The sequence below is a fragment of the Equus quagga genome, chromosome 5, assembly GCF_021613505.1.
Source record: "Equus quagga isolate Etosha38 chromosome 5, UCLA_HA_Equagga_1.0, whole genome shotgun sequence".
NCBI classification, from domain to species: domain Eukaryota; kingdom Metazoa; phylum Chordata; class Mammalia; order Perissodactyla; family Equidae; genus Equus; species Equus quagga.
Window position 1 is genome coordinate 81346254 of NC_060271.1, and position 23674 is coordinate 81369927.

At 43.4% G+C, this 23674-nt stretch overlaps 1 protein-coding gene across 3 annotated transcripts in view; it reads right to left on the minus strand.

Moving 5' to 3' along the window:
* Positions 1 to 902: 902 nt before the first annotated feature.
* ANTXR1 (ANTXR cell adhesion molecule 1) overlaps positions 903 to 23674 on the minus strand; it is a 219166-nt gene continuing 196394 nt past the window's right edge. For all 3 annotated transcript variants that reach the window (XM_046660702.1, XM_046660703.1, XM_046660704.1), the window contains exon 18: positions 903 to 4880. In XM_046660702.1, the coding sequence (XP_046516658.1) occupies positions 4620 to 4880 (261 nt within the window). In that variant the 3' untranslated portion in view covers positions 903 to 4619. The remainder of the gene's footprint in view (positions 4881 to 23674) is intronic.

Here is a 23674-nt window from a genome sequence, read left to right on the forward strand (position 1 = left end):
TATGTAGGATTTAAAAATTCTTCATACCATACAGTAAACATTTTTCCCACTTCTAGCACTTTCCTGGTTTTTCTGTACAGTAAATACAGCTGGAATTTATTTTGGTGTAAGGAGTGAGGTAGGGCTCCAACTTTTCTTTTTCCTTCCAAATTGCTAGCTGGTTATCTCAAAACGATTTAATGATTAGGAATGTAATTTAAAAATGTGCATGTGCCCAAAATGCTATTAAAATTGAATACTAATGAAATCTTGGAAATAAATTGTGGCATGAGTTGTATTTGCAGATGGTTTTATTCCAATTTAGAGGAATTAAGGCTTCATGAGGACTTGTAAAGAAACAAATTCAGGAACTAGTAAGAGACTTTTACCTAGAAAAATGTAAGTGGAGGAGCTGAATTGAAGCTGTTGAGAATAAAGTGGTTTGCATCAGAAATAATAAAAATCTCCTGAGGTGTATATTGATAGAAGGGTATTGTATTTATTACAGCACTATCCATAACACTGACTCGTTTCTTGAGCAGCTGCAAACCCCTGGACAACTCGATCTGTGAGTCAATCAACCACAGCCACGTTTGTTACAGGCAGCCAGAAACAATCCGAACTGATACAGTCCATTTTTTCTGTGTACTTCTCTGTCTCCACTTTCCATTCTGTTTTTTCATCTGGTATGGATTTACTAAATTTTAAAACTGTTACTGGAAATAAAGAATATTTTGAATGTTGAACAGCTAAAGGAGAAATGAGAGCAATCAAGACAGTAAAGAGTTTAGCGAAGGGCATGAAATAATCTGAGAAATAGAATTTAATTTGCAGAAGGATAGCCATTTTATTATGATCAGGATGTTAAGCACTTGAACAATCTACACTTTATTTTTATAACAGAGAGACAGCTAGTAAAAGACTTGATTTTAGGAATTTATTATTTTTTTAAAAAAAGCAACTTCCAGGGTTTGCCATTGTATACATTTAGCCCAGTCTCTTATAGCATGGGACAGCGATAACTGATGTTTTTATAACAATGACTCAGAGGCACTGAAGATCCATAGTTGTCTTCTGAATTATCACAGAAAGAAGAAAGAATTAGAAGAAAAATTTAATGTTAAGTGTATTTAAAAAATCATATTCTAATTCTTTTAAACTGGTTATCCAAGTATGATAATATAGTAGAGCTCAGATAACTAGAAAAGGCAATTGACTAGAACACCCCACTCCCATCTGGTGTGCATTAACAGGCTTCTTACTGCATGTATCTTTATATGGTTTGCAAACGAATTCAACCCATTTTACACAGCATTAATTGGTTTTATTGAGTTGGCACTGGGCTGAAACTATTGCTCATTATCTCATAATTATTATCTTTTTTCCTAGTTCTTTAATGGATTTCCCTCATCTGACACAGTGTTTGGACTTTAGTGTATGTGAGAATTCGAGATCATCTCTGCCCATCCTAGTGATATTTACGGTGAGGTTACACGTGACCAGATATCCAAGACTATTAATTAATTTGTCCGCCAGCTCTGTCCTTGACCTTGGTAAAAGAGAGACCTTTTGTCTCACTGCAGTATGTGCCAAGCTCCAGGCCAGAAACTTTGTGAGCTGGTTGTCAACAGAGGGGACCACTCAAGGTTCTTATTAATGCTGTGCAAACAAGGGTCTCGTCATTTCAGTAACTATTTGTACATTTATAAAAGCAATACAGTCATGGGAAAAAACCAACAAGCACAGCTTGGTAGAATAACCTGCCATGAAATATCATTGGCTTTATAATAATTTACTACAACTGTTCTTTTTATTCACACTGGATAGGAAATGCTTCCATCTAACACATGGAATACGAATATATACAACGAAAAGTTTGGCTTTTATTAAAAAAAAACCTCATGAGGATAATAACATGGGGGTTGAAAAAATAATTTTGTGCAGTTTCCTGATCACAATCATATGTCTGCTGCCTTTCACAGGGAATGATACAAGTACTGATAGATTTTATTAACCAGTCAAAGAATTTTCCTGCCTGTTACAGCCTACTACTAAAATACTGCCTTGTTCATACAGTATACAAGTTTTTCCTTCTCAACTGTAATTCTAAATGACTAGGGATGACATGATGAGTCAGTTTTAAGGACAAACCCTGCTAATCCTTTTCAAAATCATCATATATTTGCAGTTCCCTATTTCATCAAAAAGTTCACCAAAACATCATCTTGGAAACTGCACGGGGCTTCTGATTGATGTGCTGTTGAGATCCTGAATGTTGCATTCTCATCTGATGCCCGCCATCTTGTTGCACAACAATGTCACTCAGCATCTTGGCTTGAACTTTCTCATGGCCACAGTGAGTCATGCGGCAGTGGTGTGGGGTGGACTGTTTTGTACTGCCAGCAGTCAAAACAGTTGCCAGGGGCTCAACGTCTCTATGCTGTGAGCCTGGGGAGCCCATTCTCCTATAGAATGGTTTTCTGGAGTCCAGAAATGTCACTGCAGGTGGCTGAGACATTCTGGCCCCTGCTTCATGAGGGAACTACTCTAAAGAAGAAGCCTAGTGTTCTAGAAATAGACAATATGGGCCAGGTTCAGGGGTGGGGGAGGGAGTTGCCTTCATAAGTCCTGGAAACCATCTCTGATTTTAGCTCAATGAGAAGGCTGGGAGATTCTCTGGAAGTGGCAGGCTGGCAGAAGAGCTGGGTCTAAGGTACGCTTGGAGAAGTGTCAGTTTGCCATTGGCATTGCAGAGTTAGTGCCTGTGGTCCCCCCACTAAGGCACTCTGCCTAGATCTATTTTCCCCTGACTGTACCTTTTATGCCCAAGGATTTCCCCATGCCCCCATGCAATCCTAGTTTGTTTTTGCTTTCTCAAATAGGGATAGCATAAAGGGTTCATCCCTCTTTCAATTCTGACTGATGAGTGGTAGCTCTTTGGAATTGTAGTTTGAGAACTGTGAAGAAATCATTGGGCTTCACGGGAAATAGTACTGTGATTAATTAGCAATGTCTGCCATGGCTAAAAGAATTGGTGTTTATAGAATGCATGCCAGGTCATTATGTCTGTGTTCTAAGTAAGGTGAAAGAATGAGGCTGGCTTGATGGATTCTTGAAGGATCTTTGGAGACCACAGTCCAAAGCACTAAGTTTATATTTATTTTCTATTCTGCTTTGTTCCAGAAAGGATTTAAGGGGTTTGGGAGATGAATTTTAAGACCTGTGGAAAGCTGGAGGGGGAGATAATTTTGAACAGGCTGGTGCAGGAGGCCCTCAACGATGGCCTCTGTTTTACCCTCTGGGTGATGAAGCACAATGTTTAGAAAGTGATTATGGGGCTTACTGATGACAACAGATTCAGAAAGACTTGGAGGAATGGAGTGGGTCCCAGGCATGTTGGGAATTTTAGGCAGAGCATTTCTGGTGTATTTCCCCTCGGTTGAGAGCTGATGATATTTGTATGTTGAAAAGCCAGGGAGAAATATATTTGTATCCACACACACATGCCTTTTTTGAGGGTTAATCAAAGAACCTGGGGATAGTTTCCTTATTACGTCAGGACCATTGTCTCTCAGCTCTCCCTAGAAGTCTCTGGTGCACGACTTTACCAAAAAATAAAAACAAAATCAGTGAAATTGTATGGTAGGTGCTATTGATGCCATTTTGGGAAGATCAACTCACGTCTCTGGAAGATGGGATCAATCACTTCTTCATATCTCAAGTGATTTAAACCGGAGCCAAATCTTGATTTTGAACACAAATCATTAACAGGTTGCTCTTCAACAATGCCATTGTCCGTTGATTTAGGGGACCATGTCAGGCCAAAGCCAGCCACCTCTAGCTGCTGATGGCCTTTGGGTTTTAGAAACTGTCTGATGCTCCCATCAGTATGCCCCGTCAATGCACACACCTGATTTCACTTACACAGCAACATGGCAACATACCTTTTTCCATCAGTAAACATCTGCTCTCTTCCTCACTTGGAAACTGGGAGAATTGGGAAGAAAATAAAGCACATGTTTTTACTCCTCTGCAAATCTCAGGAGAACATGCTTTTGGATACCTGTCTGATGCTGCGTTTATTGCCACAACGGGAACCTCAAGCTTTTCCCAAAGTTGTAGGCAAAGGATTTCCACCTTCCTGGGTGGCACATAGGGGTGAGGATTCCTTGATTTCTAGGCTGAAGGTGCAGGGTCAAGTGATGGGGGTGGAGTGGAGGAGGGAAGGCAGCATTTAGAAACCCAGCAATGTTATTTCTTATCCATCCGACTCCGCTTTTCACCCTCAGAGAAATGATTTTCTTATTGGTCTACATGAGACACAGTTCCATTTAGAGCATCTCAGCAGTTTCACTGTCTCTAGAAGCTTCTAGAGGTGATGGCTGGCTGACTATAATTGTGACTGTAGTTGCCTCATTATTTGTTTTCAGGCATTTCAAAATTTCTATTTCTTTCCGCTGATCACAATTGTTGGTGCATTGGCATTACAAACCAATTTTTAAAGTTTGTGAACGTCAGTGGGCTTTACCACCACTCATTTCCAGAGTGGAAGCCTTCTCTAACTGGAAAGACTTGTTCTAACACCACAGAGGAGCCTCCTCCCCAAAGTTTCTGAGAGCCCAGAGCATGAACTTTGGGTTCTAGACAGAAGGCCGAGGAGGAGGTCGGGAGGGGGGTGGCGCCCTGTTGGGAGGTGGAGCCTGAGGAGGAGGGGGAAGGGTGGAAGGTGGGGATGGAATTGGAGGGGTGGGAGCACTGGGGGGTGGGGGAGGGCAGTGGGGAGCAGGGGGTGGGGGAGTGTAGATTGGGGCAGGAGGTGGCGAGCTGGTGTGGTAGGCGTTGTTGAGGGGGTACTTGGCAGGCGGATTGTTCTTGACTCTGGTGAAGTTGACACAGCGCCCCTGGAAGAGAATCAGAGAGAAGAAAACGTGAGCTGATGCTTGTTATGACCTTACAACAGGGCAGAGGTTAAGTGTGGTGAGCAGCCTGAAAGAAATCTGTAGGCAGCAGACAAGATGTTTACGATAATGCTCAAATGACATACAGCAGAACCAGACGACAAATAAGCTCCTTGTTTCCTTGCTCTGGGCTTACTGTGTTGCAAAATTATTTGTTAAAATCCATTTTTCTTGGAGTTTCTCTCTCAAGAAGGAGGAAGAGAAGGGGACTGACCCTAACTAGACACATGGGGTCAAGCTGAGTGTAGAGGTCCTCGAATTTAATCTCCTCAACAACTTGCCAACCAGGTATCATTATCAATTGTTCCACTTCACAGATAAGGACACTGAGGCTCAGAAAGGTTAAGTCACTTTCCCAAGGCCACACACCAGGAAGAAGTGGGGTTGTTGATTCAAATCCCAAATAGACTCCAGAACCTCTATTCTTCCTGCTACACTAGATTGCCTTCTAAGGAGGGGTCCCCAACTTTTATAAACAAAGGTAACATTTCAGTGGATTTCAGTGACACTCCTGGAGGCAGTAGAAGGTTAACAACATGGGCTTCTCCTATAGTGTCATTCAGGGGTGCTGGATTAATCTGGGATCTGAGTTGTCACAGATGTGGCAAATTGGGGTGATTCTCAGAGGCCCTCATGCATCTGTCTCCTGTAACCTGTAGCTCCCCTCAACCACGGGTGCTGGGTAGTGAATGAAGGAGGCGGCTCTCCCTGCTGATGTGAGCCAGAAGCCAGTGGATACAGCTCCCCGCCCCCTGCCCCGGCCTTCCCCAAGCCTCTGTCATGAACCATTCATCCTGCCCTTGCTCTGGTTGGGGGAGTCCCTCTTCTTCCAGATGCTGCTGCACCTGCCCAGGTTCCCTTAGGGTCTTAAGAAATACAACCCGGGGACATTTTATTGTTAGGCAGGCGTCCGCCCTGAATTCTGCTTTTTTCCCACTCTTCCCAGGGGCCCGAATGGGCAAGGCAGAGCAGACACCTGGAACCCCTACAGCAGCCTCTTGAAGCCATTCCTTAGTAGCCCTCCCTTCCCTGTGGCATCTCCTCTCTGCTCTGCAGAGTCACAGGCCTACCCTCCTTGCCCCCCAACAGATGCCTCTAGTCTTAACAGGCCCTGGGGAGCCTTCCGCCCAGCACTGGGCTCTGCAAGGGACGAGAGCACTGCGGCTCTCCCACTGACAACATTCTCCTTCTGGTGCCTGTACTTCCTCCACTTTTCCCATAAGACCCTCCCTCCTTGCCTGGGTAGGGTACTGGCCACCCTTGTGGGATCCTGGCCTCCCTCCAAACTTCCCACGCCTGTGGGGACATCTTACTGTGTTCTCTATTGTGTGTCCTGGATGCTGACAGAATCCCTCCCCAGGGAGGCTGAGGGGGGCTGCCCTGTTTCTTTCTCCTTCTGCTCAGTTTAACCCGATTCCCTGCATGCAGTCCTACACTGTGGCTGGGGCTCGGGGGTGGGATTTTTCCTGGCCTCACTCTCCAGGACGGACACCATCCTGTGGTATCCAACCCGAATGGGATATGTTCAGAGACGCCAGTTTCCTTTGTCAGGGCTGAGGGGAGGATGGGCCCCAGGGGGATGAAGAGGGTGAGGCAGTGGAATTTCAGGAACAATTGCCTGTAGGACAAGAGGGAAATGCAAGTGTGTGTTCTGAGACTTGGCTCAAGAAGAGAGTCCCAGCAGGGACATGATGCACGTTTGTGGGAGACAGTGGGGGCTGAGGCCAGCTTTCCTCAAACACGTGCACATCCCCATTCGTCTTTCAGGTCGTAAGTCCGGCCCCTTTTCCTCCACATATCTTTCCCTGATGACTCCAGCCTCCACCTGTCTTTTGCTTCCCTCCCTGAGTTCTCTAATTACAGTCTACAGGACGCACTGAAGTCTGCAAACGATCATTGTTTTATCTGTAAATGCCTTGCATCTCTGGCCAGAAAAGAAACTTCTGGAAGGCAATGGCCTTGTTTTGTACTTTGCTGCTCCATAACTGGGAGCCTCACGGGTGCTCTGCATAACAAGAAGACTTTGGTCAAAACTGAGTTGTTTGAAGCCACTTGGGAAACAATAGGGCCTTGGGCAACATTAGTGATGAACTGGAAACTCATTTAGAAGACATCACATTAGGCAGAGAGAAGCTGGACACAGACGGGCCAAGTTTAACTGGACTGCAAGTGTTCTAGTGATTACAATGCCATATTTAAGAGGCCAGCACCCTCTTTTCTCTGATCTTGCATTTCATGAGATCGCACCAGAGCTTAACCTTGTTAGGTTCCGAGTGGGGGTCCTAACTGCAGAAATAAGTTACCGTCTTCCCATTGCATCGCTCAGAACTCCCACATCATGTTCAAGCTTTCACGCATTACGTTGGTTTTGTAACCCAGTACTGTAAATTCCCAGTTGTTCAAACAGCCCTCTTTTATAGCTTTATAAATCTGAGCCGTGGTTACGGCTTATTTATGATTCTGGATAGAACTCTTCCCTCCAAGATGTTAAAGTCCTAATGATTACCATCTGTGATAAATTCCTGTAATGGACAGCTCAGAGTTGGGATTTACTGTGCTCCATATTCTCCCCTTCCTTCCTCGATGTGCTAAGTCAGACCAGGAGACTTGAGAGATTCATTTCCTTTAAAGATGAAGGAAAATTCTGATCTTGGAAAAGGAGCTGCTGGTGACTGGGGTCGAATCCCCACGTAGCTTCAGATTTCCTTTAGGGCTGGCCATCCTGCTACTCTGTTCCTCTCTTCAGGGATCAGTGATGGTGGGCTGGGGCGAGAGAGGAGGTGCATTAATCCAGAGACTAGGAGGTGGGAGTGAGGTAAGGAGAAAGACCTCCCTAGATCAGCCCCTCCAGCTGCCACCATGGCCCCTTGGCCGTAGCAGTGGAAGGACGGGGGTGGGGTGGGGTAGGGGAAAGGCGAGAAGCCCCCCTCCTATAGTCAGTAACACCCTAGGGGTTCCCCCTTGGGTCACCTGCTCCAGAGCACTGGGTTGTGGTTCATTATAGACCCTAGTACATTAGAGCTGCACACCACTGCCCAGAGCTCTCATTAAGCAGCCAGAGAGGAGGGGCAAGCTCATAGCCCCACTGTGTGACACCCACGGTGTGATGTGGGGTGGGGATCATATACCACCTGCCACTCACAGTAATTATGAGGATTAACTTAATCAGTGTTGGCGAAGGCCTTGGAACAGTGCCTGGCACATTGTGTTTGGTAAATGAAGTTGAGTCCAGATGGGGAAACAGATGCTCAGACACAATAATGATCTCGTCTAGGATAAAAGGTGAGTTGGAGGTGGTATCAGGTTTCAGAAGTTAGTGCCTTCTAAGTGAGCTGCAGGCCAGAGCCTCTACACTCCATACCTGGCTGCTACAGTCAAGCTGGTATGCAAGGAAAACATATGTAGCATTGGACATGCAACAAGAGTGGCCCCAGAGCCCGCTCTCTCACACACCCTCTTCTATCCTTCCATTACCACGTAACTCCTGTAACTAATTCTTATAGGACCTCCCACAGTGGGAGCACACACAGTTGACTGACAATGCATTTACACATACTTATCGTCCTGTAAAAAGGTGCAGGCTCGGCATAAAGGAACCCCTGGGGTCAGGTATAGTAAGACGCAATTAGGACTTCAGGGAGGGGTGTGGCTACAAATTAAGTTCTTAAAACCTGGAGCCAGAGGAGCCAACATAAACACTGTAACACTTAGACCATATAATTGGCCTAAAGATCAGTTTACACTACATCAGTTTTTGCTTGCGAGAGGATAATCGAAAGGCCAGATGTTCTCAGAGTCATATGCCAGCAAATCTGCACCAGTGTTTGGTGAAAAGGTTGCTAGGACGATTGGAGCTCTCGGTCCATACACTGGTCTTTGTAACCAGTTTAATTCTTTGCAGTATTGTTTTTGGGTGGTTTGACTCAGACTCAAGATTTAGCTTTGACCTCAGTTTACCTCTGCTTGCTCATTTACACAGTACGAGTGCCAATTATTTTCACACATTAGCAACAAAATTCTCTGGTTAAATTCTAAGAAGAAAATGCAACGGTATCTCCTGCTACGTGGTGGCTTAGCAGGATGCTAGGTGGCATTCCTCCCGGGCTGGAAAATGCCACTTTGATTTGGCTGAATTTAACGGTGTTGGGAGGATTATTAGAAATGTCCAGGCATATTACCTTCTTTATTTATTATCAAATCCTATGAACTAAGTCCCAGTATCTTCACTGTACAGAAAGGAGACTGCGGGCGCAGACCTATTTAAACAATGTGTCCAGGACTATACACTCAGTAAATGGTAGAAGTGGGATTAAAACCTAACTCTGCTTGCCTTAGGCACTCCTCTCCTTTTTACCGTATGATCCTGAATATGGACTAAAACTGCAAAAGTGTCTTGAAGCACTTGTAGATGATATCACACAGTGCAGCACTTGGCCACAATCCATCAGCTCTTGACACAGCTGTCGAGAGATCTTTCCAGAACATAAGCCTGATCAATTCACTCCCTAGCTCAATATCCTTGATTGGCTCTCCATCATCTTTAGAATAAAATCTAAATGCCTCTGATGGCATATGCAGCCCTTTGTGACCCAGTCCTTGCTTACATCTTTCAATTAACTTACTATTCTTTTATTGCAAGATGTCCAGCCTGGTCCATCCAAAGCCGTCCACAAATATTTGTTCAATGAAAGAATGTACTAAGCCACTTGGTACTCTTCTTAGTATAAACACTGTTCCCCAACTGGTGGGTGAGCATCTCTGATGCAGCATCTGGGTCTTCTCCTCTTGAGTTCTTCTTAGCAGCGCTTGGTTCGAGTTTAAGTTGGCACTCAATGAATACCGTTCATATCCCCAAGGGTCTCTGACATGCAGCAAGCCTTTTTAGAGAGCTCAGATTTTCTCTGCAAGTTTAGGTTCTCAGAGGAGCAAAGGTCCATGAACTCATGGCTGTGAATTTAGGTCTCCTTAGTCACCTCCTCATGGTCCCTTTGGACATCTCCTAAGCTCTTAGGGAGGTGTGGCAAGAATCCTGTGTGTCCCTTTGATTTCCACACTTGAAATGTTAACACGCTACCTTTGAAAACATCCATGGGTAGTCAGGATGAAAGATCTTGTTGACTAGGTTCTGGCTTCTTCCCAACTTTGAACCGCAGACACAAATGCTCCGAGGACACAGACAGGAAACTGGAGGTGTGGGGCTGTGGTCTGCCCTGCAGGTCGGGGCTGGGGGCAGAGTCCTACCTCCAGTTCTGCCACTAACGCACTCACTGTGAAACCCTGAGTAAGCCACTTTCTCTCTCTGGGCCTCAGCCTCTTCATCTGTAAAATCCAGTCGTTGTGCTAGCGAGATGACGTCCAAGGGCCTTTCAGTCCTAATATTCTATGATGCCATGCAAATTCGAGTTGCTTTGGAACTCTTTACTTGGGTACTTTAATCTGAATTATTTTGGGGTGGCCAGTTTACATGTCATTTTATACTACTTAGTTTGACTAACTCTTTGTATTATATATTTTCCAGTTGGTCATTAGATTTATCAAATATTAATAAATTGGAAATTCAAAACTGGATTCTCTATCTTCTGTTCTTTTGCTACTGTGGTGAGGATTCAAGCTTGCCTGTGAGTTCTGAATTTGAGTTTGTGGAATGACAGGGGAGATGTGAGAGGAGCTTTGGGCTGATTGTGTGCAGAAGACTTGCCAGTGGTGAGCTCATACGTGCTGAGTGTTATAAAACATCTGTTTGGGTACCAGGCATGCTCAGTGGAGAGGGAGCTGGCCTTCGGAGATGGTTAAAAATATGCCACGGCTCCCACAGATTAAACTAAATAGTTTCCTATGAACAGAGGTCACTTAAGGAAATTGGATTTCACAGGAAGAATACTAAAATAATCAGATGGAAAAAGTATAACATGTATGCCAAGTTTCTTCTGACAAATACCTTTCCTCTCTGGTATAGTTCTCCCATTGATTGTCTTGTTTGGAGGGCTGTAGGTATTTCTCAAATTACAAATGGATTGGGTTTCTGAAGTTTGTTTTAAATCAGTTGTTTAGATCAGGAGCATAATTTCTAACTTGAGTCACTCTTGTAAATGGGGGTTGGTTCTCAGGCTAGACCACAAAAGCTCATTGGCGTATTGAAGGCAACTGACGTCATTCTGCTGAAGTTGGTGCTCTAGTGATAAATGAGACACATGAGCAACGAATGGAGGGAGGGCTGGATCGGATGACTTAACAGTGCTTTCTACCCTATGATTCTCTTCATTTGTGAAGTCATCTGTGCATTCAGCCTTTTGACAAATGGTTTTTGCGTGCTGAGTATGTCCTGGATACCTTATAAGGTGCTGCAGACAGTTTTGAGTAAGCAAAAACAGTCCCTGCCCTCATGAAAAATATAGTCCACAGGTGGAGAGAGACAACAGTCAAGTGATCCCACAAACAAATGGACCCAAGCAACCATATTTGTGCTTGTGACACTGGCCTTGGCCATAGTTGAGTGGACCAGAAGTGGACACCTAACTTGAACCAGGCCAATCAGATTCTCTCTTCTGGGAGTCTGGAATTATGGCTGAGTTACAGGCGGTCAGTTAGGGTTGATCCCTTGAATAGTGGAGAGGTAAGTGGGAACTGGGGGTGACCATCTTCTGCCACAGTCAGAGAGAAGCAGAGTCTGAGTCCGTCTCTTAAAGATCCTTCATACCCATTCACTCCTCACCACCCTCTCGGTTGCTCATCTTCTACAACTCGGGTCACTAAGTAAACTGGTCTTCTTGCCTTCAGCCTTTCTCTTTCTAGTGATATTTTGGTTTCCATATAAAATTTATATATATACACACACGAAAATGTGTATGTATATATATATATATGCATGTATGTATGCACATGTATATATAGCTTGTTTATATGCCTGTATATATAAAAATTTATATATTTGTACATATAAAAATATGCATATACATACACATAGACACACATTCAACATTGTCTTCCTGCTTAAACTCTTCAATGCCTCCCCACCTTCTATACGAAAATATCCAATTCCTCTGCATGAACTGGCCCCTGCTCCTTTGTATTACTTTCTACCATCCCACTTCCTTCTCTTTCTTTGAACCTACACTTCAGCGTTGGTCTATCATTGAAATGAAGCCACCATACTCTGGCTGTCTGGTAAACAGCATTCACTCGGTTCTATGACAGGGATGCAGAGGCATGGAGACACCTGTCTTGCTTTCTTCCTCTTTCCCAAAGCCGGAGCTGGGGGCAAAGAGAAGCGTGTGTTGAGAGTGGTGAGGCCAGAATCCTCCTCGCCTCCCTTTTCTCTGCCTCAAACTTGCCCTGTCTATAAATCTCATATAATAGCTTGTCTTTTATGTGCTGTTCATGGAAAAGGATCCAAAGTCAATTCTTTCAGTTATTTGATTCATTTTGCTGACAGACATGCTGGCACGCTCTCCATAATAACTTCTCTGGATGCCAAAACTGAGGGCAAGATGAAAGCGCGAAGGAAATACTTGGTAACAAGAGGAAACTAGAAAAATGAAAGGGTAGAAATAAAAATGGCATATCTTTAGTGGGACACGTGTAAACATAGGGTTTGTTAAGAATTACTACTGAGATAACACTTATTTAACAATAAAATTCCTTTTTTTCATCTGATTACAAAGTTCTGTGTTTTCTTTGTGGAAAATTTGGAAAATGCGTAGAGCAAGAAAGAAGAAGAGAAAAGAATTTTAAATTATAACACTCAGAGACTTAATATTTTGTGCTTATCCTTTCAGATCACACACACACACTCATAATGATACATTTATTTATAAAAATAGGATCATCCTGTATAAAAGTCTTTTAATAATACACTGTGACCATTTCTTCCCTGCCATTTTCAGTATTATTTTCAGTGGTTGCGTAATCTTCCATCACATGGAAGTACCAAATGCCGTTATTAAGTTCTTTATTGGGCATTAAGAGTCTGTTTAACTTCTAATTATCCTCACATTTCTAAAATAAACTTTTGAAAAGTTCTAGAATCAACAGGCTTTGATTTAGGGTTTTTGCATTCAATTTCATATGTGAGATTGGCCTTTTTTTTTTTTTATTGTGCACTATTTTTGTCATCAAGATTACGTTAACTTTCGCAAATGAAATGGGGAAGATTTTCCCCTTTCTACACATTTTATATTTCTGAAATAGCACAGGAATAGTTTGTTCACTAAAAGCATGAGAAAATTCTCTCAAAATCTTTCTGGACATGCTGTTTTTCTAGAGTGCAATTCTTTGATGACTTTAAAAGTTTTTGCCACACGTTTTGAGCTATTCAGGTTTTGTATCTTTTCTTGAGTCCATTTCCATAATTTATCCTTTCTTAGGAAATCACTCATTTCATCAAGATATATTAAGCATTTGCATAGATTTGTACTTGGTACACAGGAAATTCTTACAATTAAACCTCTTTATTTGTGGTGCTACCTCTTTTGTCATTATTAATATTATACATATTTATATGTTCTGACTTTTTCTTCACTTTCAAAGATTTGTCAATGATATTGATATTTCCAAAGAAATTTTTTAAGACTTCTTTCTTGGTTCACCTGATTTTGCTTTGTTTTCATTAATTTGTTTTTATATTCATAGATTCCTTGTTTCTGTTTTCTCTAGATTTGCTTCATATTCTTTTCTAAGTTTTAACTGAATGCTTAGCTCATTTGTTTTCATTTTCTCTTGCTTAATAATGAAAAAATTTGAGGCTATCATTTTTCTAAATCCTGTAAGTTTTTACAGTGGTGTTCCAGTTATCATTATTTTCTGGAATCCCAGTATTGTAGTTTTGATTTCCTCTTAGACTCAATAGTAATTTATGAGAGTGTTTAAAAACTTCTAAATGCTTTAAAAAGAATGTTTAATCCCTATATGGTCTGTAAAAATTATACTTTCACGCTTTTTTCAGGTTTTCTTTGTTGCCCAAGGTATCATCAGTTTTTACACATTTTAAAAATAATGTGAATTCTCTATGTGATGCGTACACTGTTAAATAAATATCCATTAATCATTTTTATTAGATTAGTTAAAGCTTCTATATCTTTTATTTATTTTTTCATCCACTCGATCTGTTGAAGTCTAAGGGTGGGATGGGTTTATTAACTTTTCCCCCTGAATATTTTAAACAATTATATTTGCTCAGATTTTGCTTTTCTGCTTTAGTCATTGGGCCACCCAAGAGGAGCAGGGAGGGGGCCTCACAGAGCAGTCTGGGCAGAGAGAATTTCTTCTGTTCCAAAGAATTCTCTCTTCACGTCTGGTGGCAGCTTGTCTGCAAAGATGGCTGCCATCAATTCCTTCCCTCCTGTGTGCATGGTGATGTGGACTCTATTCTTGTACTCCCTTGAATCTGGGTTTGCTTGTGATAGTTTTAAATAATGGAATAGGGTGGAAGTGATGTTGTGCTAACTTTGAACCTCACATTAGGAGGCCTGGAAGTTTCTGCTTCCTGTTTTTGGTATCCAAAGCCTCCATGTAAGAAGTCCAGGCTGCTGTAGAGAGCAGCCATATGGAGGAGCACTGAGGACAGACCAGTGAGTGAAGAAGCCCTCTTGGATGTCTAGCCCAATCAATCTTCCGATGACTCCAGCCCTAGCCACTATCCGACTGCAACTTATTCAGAGCTCCCAACTGAGAATTGTACAGCTGAGCCTGGTCAACCCACAGAACCATGAGAGAAAATAGGAAATTGTTGTTTTAAGCCACTATGTTTTGGAGTGGTTTGTTATGGAACAATACTGAAACAAGTAGTAACTAATCTCTTCACCTCATAGGGTCATTCCTGGCTTACGGAGCTGAGTATAGGAGTTGTGGTGGGTTTCCCTTTTTTTTGGACTCTGAACTTGGCACCCTTTCCAAAGGTGTTGGTAAAGAAACAGATCCGTGCTCTACTCGTTGCCTGATTGGCTAGGATGTCACATTGCTAGAACCCAAAGGGAAAGGTAAGGTCACTGGATGAGAGAAAGATACACTCCAAAGGAAATCATGACAGATTTTCCTTCCTGATCTCTTGATATTACCCTGCACTGATCATTATGAAATCTAGGCTGATGTGGCGACAAGGAAAGGCTGAAGTGGGAAAGCATTGGGAAAGATGCTGCAATATTGAAAGGGTTTTGCCTGTTTATACCCTTGTGCAAGCTTACTTGTGTGAGCTAGGTCTGAGACATCTTATCATCTACTCCCATGCTGACAGTGGGTAGCTCAAGCTTAAAGTCTCCCCCGATTCTGCAGTCAAGTGAGACACATATGCTCAAATTGCCATTCTGACCGGAAAGTCCTTAAAAATATTTTAATAAATACTTTGACAAAGAGGAAACACAGTAAGATAAAGTAGTCTTGCCACCCAAAAGGGGATGGATGAACTCTGTCCTAAGGTTACACGAGAGGCTGCTAAGTGGTCATGTCTAACCTATGTCTAAAGTTACAGTTAATTACTTGTCATACAAATGAATGAATCAGTAAGTCCGAGTAGAGACGGACTCACTTCAGTGGCCCCTGAGGAAGGTCAATATGCCACTGCAGCCAACAAAGACAGAACACACACGGTGACAGCCGGAATTGTTTTACAAATGAAACTTCCCCATCTGATGCTTACATCCCCTCTTTAAGTCTCATCCTTACATAAAACCATGGAATGTTATGTCTGCATGTTATGTCTAATTCTAACTGACAAATCTTAAAAAAAAAAAAAAAAAAAAGAAAGAAAAAGAGACAAAATAGGATTGGAGAAAGGAGATCCAGGAAAAGTGATGAGGTGGTCAAAGTGCCATTAGTGAGGAGTGGCTCTAAAAAGTCAGACCTTTCAGGGTAGCAAGACAAATATGGATGCAGAGATACCAATGGGCGTACCCTTTAGAAGTGGAATTAGGTGAAAACAACTGTTGGCTCAAGGGAAGCATATGGTGCTGAAGAGTCTGACCCAGTGTAGCACAGCCTGAATGTTGTTTCTGAACTTTGCTTTTCTAAAAGCCAGCCTTTGGGACTGACCATCCTTTCTTCATTGGTGGCATCAAGTCCAGTGTATGCTTCATGGGTCCTGCTAAGCACTGCAGCAATTACTTCTCCAAAAAGCCTGGTTTTCATTGACTTTTGGACGGGTCTCAGTAACAAGGTGGCTTTAATGCACTTTTCTAAGATTTAAGAGAACACCAGGGCATGGTCATGATGAGTGAGTGAAAGTCCGACCCAGGACAAACTCATTTTATTCAGAATCTTTCTTCTTTTCCTTTCTGTCTCTCTTGGTTAACAATCCTGATAATATTTTCCTGTCCTTGTCCATGTCCCCAGTTAAATGACTCTGACGACTTAGAACTATCATTAATATAATCATTCTATTTATTATTTTATTTATGTTGAGGTATTTGCCTTAAAAAATTGGTGCCAGAAGATAAACTGACAGATTGTTTGGCCAAGAGCATTATTTAGCTTGGATGTGAAAAAGTAAAATTATGAAATTACTTATTCCTCTAGTGCGTAGCTCAGTCTCATCCTGCTCCAGACATACGAGCTCATGGATGAAGGTTTGTTTTCTTCCTTGGTACACTGGGAGGAATGCCATCTTTAGGATGAGTTCTTTCCTTATGCCTGTAGCTGTCCACATGCTTTCCCCAAAGTGGAGGGAATATTAATCTAAAAATTAAAATTTGCTTTTGTGATTACTATATTGTTGCCAGTGAGTGGCTCCTTAAATGGGTATGTGTCTTTCAGGTTCTCGGCACCTCACCACGCACTGTTTTCCTATCCCATGACCTTGTCACAATGGCTAAGGTCCCTACTTGAGGGATGAGTTGCTTGTTATGAGGTGGAAAGCTTCATGCTAATCCCATCTACCATTCGCCGAGTGCTTACACTGTGCCAGGCTTGGTACTAGTTGTTTTATATACATCATCTCATTTTGTCCTTCTCATAGCCCTGTTGATTAGTATTATTACTCTGATTCAAAAATTTAGAAATGGGCTCAAAAAGGCTAAGTAATTTTCCCAGGGTCTCTCTGCAAGTAAATCATGGAGCAGAGATTTAAATCCAGATCTGTTTAACTCTAAACTCTTTCTTTTGAGCAAAATCTGCTTTTAGATCGGAATGAATGAATCAAGAAGTATGGCTGCTTAATAGAGCTGGCCACCAGTAATGTTATAGAGTTGACAATTTGCTTTGGGCCCCAAGACTTCCCCGCTCCCACAGTTCTCTTCCACCTTTCCATGTCTCTAGTTTTTCCTTCCTCAAGATGTCAGTGCCTTCCCGCTGCCTTTCCTGGAGAAGGGCCCCATATAGCCCTAATCTTCCTTCCAATCAAAACTTGCTTGTCCTGTGCATCTCTCCCTTTCAATCCTTCTCTGTGTTTTCTATGTGACAAATCTATAATCTAACCCATGAGCTGGGTCCACTATGAAAGTTTATTCCTTAATAGGCACTTTCTTTCCATGGACACAAATATATACTGTAACAGAGATGGCTCCCATATCCATGTTCACTTTCTTCCTTCAGTATTAGAACCCCTGGTTTCAGGGGGCACATCACCATCTAGTAATGACTACATTTCCCAGCTTCCCTTGCATAAATTGCTTCAAGAGGCAGAAAATGATGCTGAAAGGCCTGCCTAGTGTGGTGCAGGGATCTGCAGATGGGTGTGGCTTCCTTTGCACAGAGGTGTGGCCGTGTAACCTATATTCTGACCAGTTGGAGGTGAGCAGAAGTGATGTGTACAAATTCTAGATGGTGCCTTGAAAGGAAGGGGCACACCCTCTGCTTTTCCTTTCTTGGACTATCCAGATGAGAGCCACATGCTAGGGAGGGTGGAGAAAGAGGACAGAAGGAGCCTGGGTCCAGACAGCATGGAGCCACCGTATCGACCCTGGATGGCTTATGCCCAGAGGGTTACATGTGAGAAAAAAAGTTTTGTCCTATTTAAGCTCGTATTGTTTTGGAATTTTGCCTAAATAATGTGACTCCTAGAGAGAACCTCCTGAAGACAGTGTTTTGCTGTAGAGGAGTTGCCCCAATAGTGGGCATTTGGGGTGCTGTGGCAGGCTGTCGTGGTCTTCTGGGAGCAGGCTGGGCTTTGGGATGCCACTTAAATTATGACCATGTAGTTGGCTGCCCACTCCAAATTGACACAGCTGATCCCTGTTCAGCTGGCTCCGGAGCCCTCCTAAATTTTCCTGGACTCGTCTGCTTCTCAGGTAAGGGCTGCTATGATCCTGCCAGAGTGCCTTTCACATGGAAACCAAGAAGGACAGTAGTCAAGCCCTGAAAGATCATGGCCGATGTTTGTGATCCGCCAGACACAGGAATGGAAAATTTATAGCACTCAAAATCTGGGATTCATTTGGGAGTAAAAAGCATTAATTTAAGTTATCCAACCTCAAAATTGGTTTCAGGCCTCCACTGGGCCCCAATATTCTTCCTAATTACGAGACCACGTAGACTTGGATCTGAAATGAGACCATGACCCAGTATCAAAATGCCTCATGTACATGGTACAGGAAACATCTCACTAATTCAGGCTGCACTGATTGAATATTTGTGATAATTCTCCCCAGGCTGGGCTGAGCACGGTCTGTAGGATCTGGGAAGAAATGGTTTGTTAGACTGATATTTAGTGACAGTGTAGGAGGAATCTTTAAGAGGAAAAAACAAAATACATCTTAAATCCTTTGGAAAGAAGCAGGATATAAAGATATAGCAAAGCTTTTGGGGATTTTAGCACCTTAACTGTAAATAAAGGATGTTGCTAATGACCAATGAATTTTATTTGTTCAGTAAAAGTGGACTCAGCAGAGACCTCCACTTGGAAAGACCATGTATGGCATCACGAGCTTCATTACTGTCTATTTAAACAGTCCTTCCTGGTTGCTCAGCCCTTAACAGGACAGCAAAAAGTCACCCCAGGGCCCGCATGGGCCTCTGACTCTGGAATTGCTCTCGGGCTCCTCCTCCTGGTTATGTTGCTGCTCCTGGCTCTCAGCATTCCTTACTTCCGGAACACTGTTTTGGCCCCCAGGTTCTCCCATTCCTACAGACTGATGAGACCTTTGGAACTAGCTTGACCTTTGTCTCCCTTGGCTTCATGACCTACTCCACGTCTTCCCCAAGTGACCAGCCTTTCACCAGACCCTACTCGACACGGGGTGGGGAGTGGGCTGGAGCCAGTGACTACATTTACCTGACAGGAAGAAGCCTGCCTCTGAAAAATTGACAAGTCGGGCATTTTATTAATTTTCCTTGTGCTCCCTCTTCCCCTACTTTAATTTAAATCTAACCCAGTAAGGCTATCCTGTATAAGTAACTTTGTTCGTTTGGCAAGGGCAGTTTGGGAATGTAAGGTGCTACTTGGGAAAAGCCGTCCTCCTGCTCACCTGATTTGGAAGGACTGAGAGCTTGGGGCCAGGAGGCCGCCTGGACTGCTGGAAACAGAACACACAGAGAGCCTTCACCTCCTAAAGGGCTTTGCTGACTCAAGAGGAGGTATGGGTGTGAAGGCCTCCAAGATGCTGCCTAGATACACAGCACCAAGTTCTCAGCCCTAAGGAGTGCGAGGAAGGCAAGTTTTCCAGTGGGCTCTGGTCTACACTGCACGTGAACAAAAGGCAAAGGTTCTCTTCCTCCAGGTGGTCCAATCTGCCATCATCTCCTGTCTCCTAACTAGTCTCTGAAACCTCACCTGCCCCTTTCCAATCCATCCACAAAGCTGCCAGATGAGCGTAAACATCACAGGATCATGCCACATCCCAGAATCCTTCCCCAGCTTCCCAAGGCACATGGCTGAGATCCAAAATGCTGACATGGCCAACAAGGTCCTGCATTGTCAGCTTCACCTCCTGCTCCCTCTTCCTCTCCACCCACCAGTCTGGCAGCCTCCTTTCAAAGCCATGGTCATCTCTACTTTATGACCTTTGCCTGTGTTCTGCCTAGAACATGCTTTCCTTCAAGCCTTGCTTGGCTAAATTCTATTCACACTTCATGCCTCAGCTCAAAGTCACTTCCTCAGAGTTTTCCCTGCTCACGCCCAATCTCAATTAGACCCACCCGATAATCTCTTTCATGGTTTCCTGCCCATTTCCTTTTCAACCATCATCATTATTTACACGTGCAATTGTCTCTCTCTTTGCCAATATACTGCATGCTCTTTGTTGAACACTGTATTCCCTTCACCACCCAGGGCTGGCACACGGATGGGCTGCTAAAGTATTTATAAAATAAAGGAATGAAGAAGCAGATCTTGCTTTCTAGGAACATGGTGACACATTTGTCAAATACCGCATTTAGTCCTGTGAACATTATCATCCCATTTGTACCCTGTGAATAAGCTTAAAAGCCCATCTAATGGACACAGAATGGTCATCGTTAAACTATAATAGCCATGAGCTATCCATGGCTTACATCTGTTATTCTAGAACCTCACCACAACCTTGTAAAGTAGGTATTACTATCTCCATTTTAAAGAATAATAAATGGAGGTTCTTATGGCTAAGACTCTTCTCCAGGGCCATACAAATAGTAAGTGGCAGGGTCCGGATTCAAACCGAGCTTGCTCAGACTCTGAAGCTGCTGTGCTTCTCCCTCAAGGCTGCTGCCTGAACTGTGTCCCTTGGTCTTTCCCCAGCCTCTAGGCATTACAGACTAGGTGGGGATACCTGGAGGGGCCTCTCCCAGCTGGGTCCCAGGGCCTGCTCACAGAGATCAGCTCTGGGGTGAATTCAGCCAGAGAACCCAAATAAACCCTGTGAATCCAGACAGTTCAGGGAAAAGAAAGGTGACCTCATGCTTAGTAAGAGCAATCTTTGTTGTTTGTCTGAAGACCCTGTAATGGATGGGGGGGTGCCAGTGGTTTGGCCCACTCCCCCTTCTGGTGCCACAGCCACCACCCCCCTCCCAGTTCACTGAGGAAAAGGATTCTTGAGGCTGAGAGATGTGGCTGGGGCTCAGGCAGAGGAATGCAATTGTGAGGCAGTGTGAGGACACACCACAATTCTGAACAGCTCACTCTGCTTTTCTGGAAGCTTCAGCTGTGAAGTGGTAAAATAATGACTAAGCAGAAAGCCCAACAGCAGTTGCAATACTCTTTATCCTCTTTCTGGCCATCGCAGTTTCCACCTGATCCATCCTTGTTTTCCAGCCTTCTTTCTTTGAGGGCAGGGACTTTATCATATTATTTGGTCTAAAAGAAGCTTCTGGAGTAGCATCAGACACTTACTAGGTGTTCAATAAATAAGCTGTCTGAAGGGGTTGAAGACCCACATTGCGAAGTTGGAGGGGGAGCTGGGGAGGTTTGCACTGTCAGTCTCTCCACACTTATTCTTTCTTGGCTCACCTCTCTCCTCCATCCTATCTCTTTCTTTGCTTCTCCACCACCCATACGGTTAATGCCTCTGGGAGTGAGCTGAGTAGAATTCCAAAACTACCTGGTCTCCAGACATCTTCTTCCTGCCACCTACATCCCAGGCATGTCCAGCCTGTCACCGGGTCTGATATTCTCAACATTAGGGATGCTCTGTGAGCATCTCACAGAGATCTCTCTTAAAATGCCAGAATGTTACCCAGGAGAGAAATTCCCTGACACTGGCACTCGGCAACTCAGCATAATTACCTATCCTTTTGAGGTCAAATTGAGGCCAGGATTGTCAAATTTGCGGGGTGGGGGTGGAGGGGGGTGGTAGTTCGGAGAAAGGGACACAGGAAGATCAAATTTTGATGGGAATGGGGGAGGCGAAAGCATAAAAGTGTGCAGAGCATTAAGGGATGTGAGGGGTCAGCAGGAAGGTTAGTACATAAGCTCAGACGCCTCGACTGGGAGAATGACAGCAAAAGGAGGGAGGGTGGCACCAAAGATACGTCCATGCATCTTTTGATCTAGGGCTTCTCTTTCCAAATTTGTGCAAGGAGCCCAAGAGAGACTGGTTTAATCTCCAAGGAGATTTATGTTCATATGTTAGTCACACAGTATAAGGTGGACTATTGTCACAAAATTTTTAACATTTAAGGAAACTTGCATAAAAGGGAGTAGAGTTTTACTCCTCTGCCCTTTGTGTCATTTTCAGAGGAAAATGACATTTTCAAAGCTGTCAGATACATGTGTTTTGGGAAGGAAGAGCAGGATCTGATCCAAGAGCTGCATGTGCCTGAGGATTGTGCCAGGACGTCTGACAATCCTTTACGTTCTTGTGAAGAGAGCGCCTCAGCTAATGGCGGGGCATTGGAGGCACTTTCTAGAGGAATGGAATACACGCCCATTTTCTGAAACTTTGAAAGGCGTATACTGGCCCAGGTAGGGATTTGGCGGCAGGAGAAAGGAATAGGGAGGGAAAAGGTGGTAAAGCTAAGTGAAGAGCAGCAAAAGGACACAGAACTTCCCTTTTTTGCAAGAACAGAACAACTATGTGAGGAGCTGTAGCCTAAATCAGAGGCTAATTACTGTCGGGACTACTGCAGCCTGTTTTCAAAGTGTGTTGACACAATCTTCAGTCAATAAAAGCCAATAGTGATTTCAACCTACTGCTTTCAAGGAGGTCAGTCATGTAAACATTACTTCTTCTTTGAACTTCCGAAATAATTATCATACACAATCTGACCAAAAGGGCAATATCTTTTATAGGAATAAAAGGAAAATCCCCCAAGTTCATATGCCTTGATAAAGGATATCCTATTTGTTTTTTTTGACTTTCTCATGCTAGAGAGAACTTGGAATTTGTATTGATATAGGTCATCTTTCAAAGGTTATTGACACAGGAGCTGTTCCTTTATTACCTTAAATGCTACTCCAGAGACAGGGGCCCTGGCCATACTGTTATAGTAGATAGCATCCCACCTGGCTGTTGGCAGGACCAGGTGGCGATCAGAACATAGTTCATGCACCAGAGTTTCAAACTCATGGGGGAAGGGTGGAGATGTGGTTTTTGCTCATCTTTAGTAACCTGATGGGCAACTGAAATTTGGTACACATTTGGTATATACACCTACATTTGACATTAAACAAATCTACATTTGGATGAAATAAGTCACCTGTAATACTGTGATTTTTAGCCATTTCCTCCATTAGGTAATTCATATTTGTTTCCCCAGTCTTGCTTGATTTTCAGATATTTTCTTTTAACACCTCCATTTGATTAGTCTGACTTAAAGGATCCAACAAACACAATGAAAATAATAAAAGTTTTTTCACTTCAGGCAAACTCCCTAAAAAATTAAAACATCTTTTGGTCATTTTGGTCACGATGATGCTGATGGTGCTTCCCAAAGTGTGGGCCCTTGTTTGCGCTGTTTTGATGATGACCTCCCGGTTTGGATCAGCTTTATTGGAGCCAAAGGAGAGAATCCTGAGTTACTCTGCTCATGTAGAGCTCTAGCCTTCCAAGGACAGCTTTCCTTGTAGTTCCAAACTTTCATCTCTCCAGGTTGGTGAATTAGTAGGAGGGAAAACTTCCCAAATCAAAGAGAGAAAACAATAGGAAGGGAAACCGTAAGGAATTTTGAAAGGGAAATCAGCTAGATATGAGCTGAAGAGTCACAGTATTAGGATGAGAGTGACACAGAAGGCTGCTTCTAGTGTCATATAAGAAGAAGAGCTGGTTGAATAAGACATGGACCGTCCTCTGGGCTGTTAAAGTCCAAGCTGTTGGCCACTGAGTCTTGTCTGTCCAACTTTCCTCCCCAACCATGCACCCTGGAAGTGATCTCAAGCTGTGGATTGTCGTCCCACCTGCACA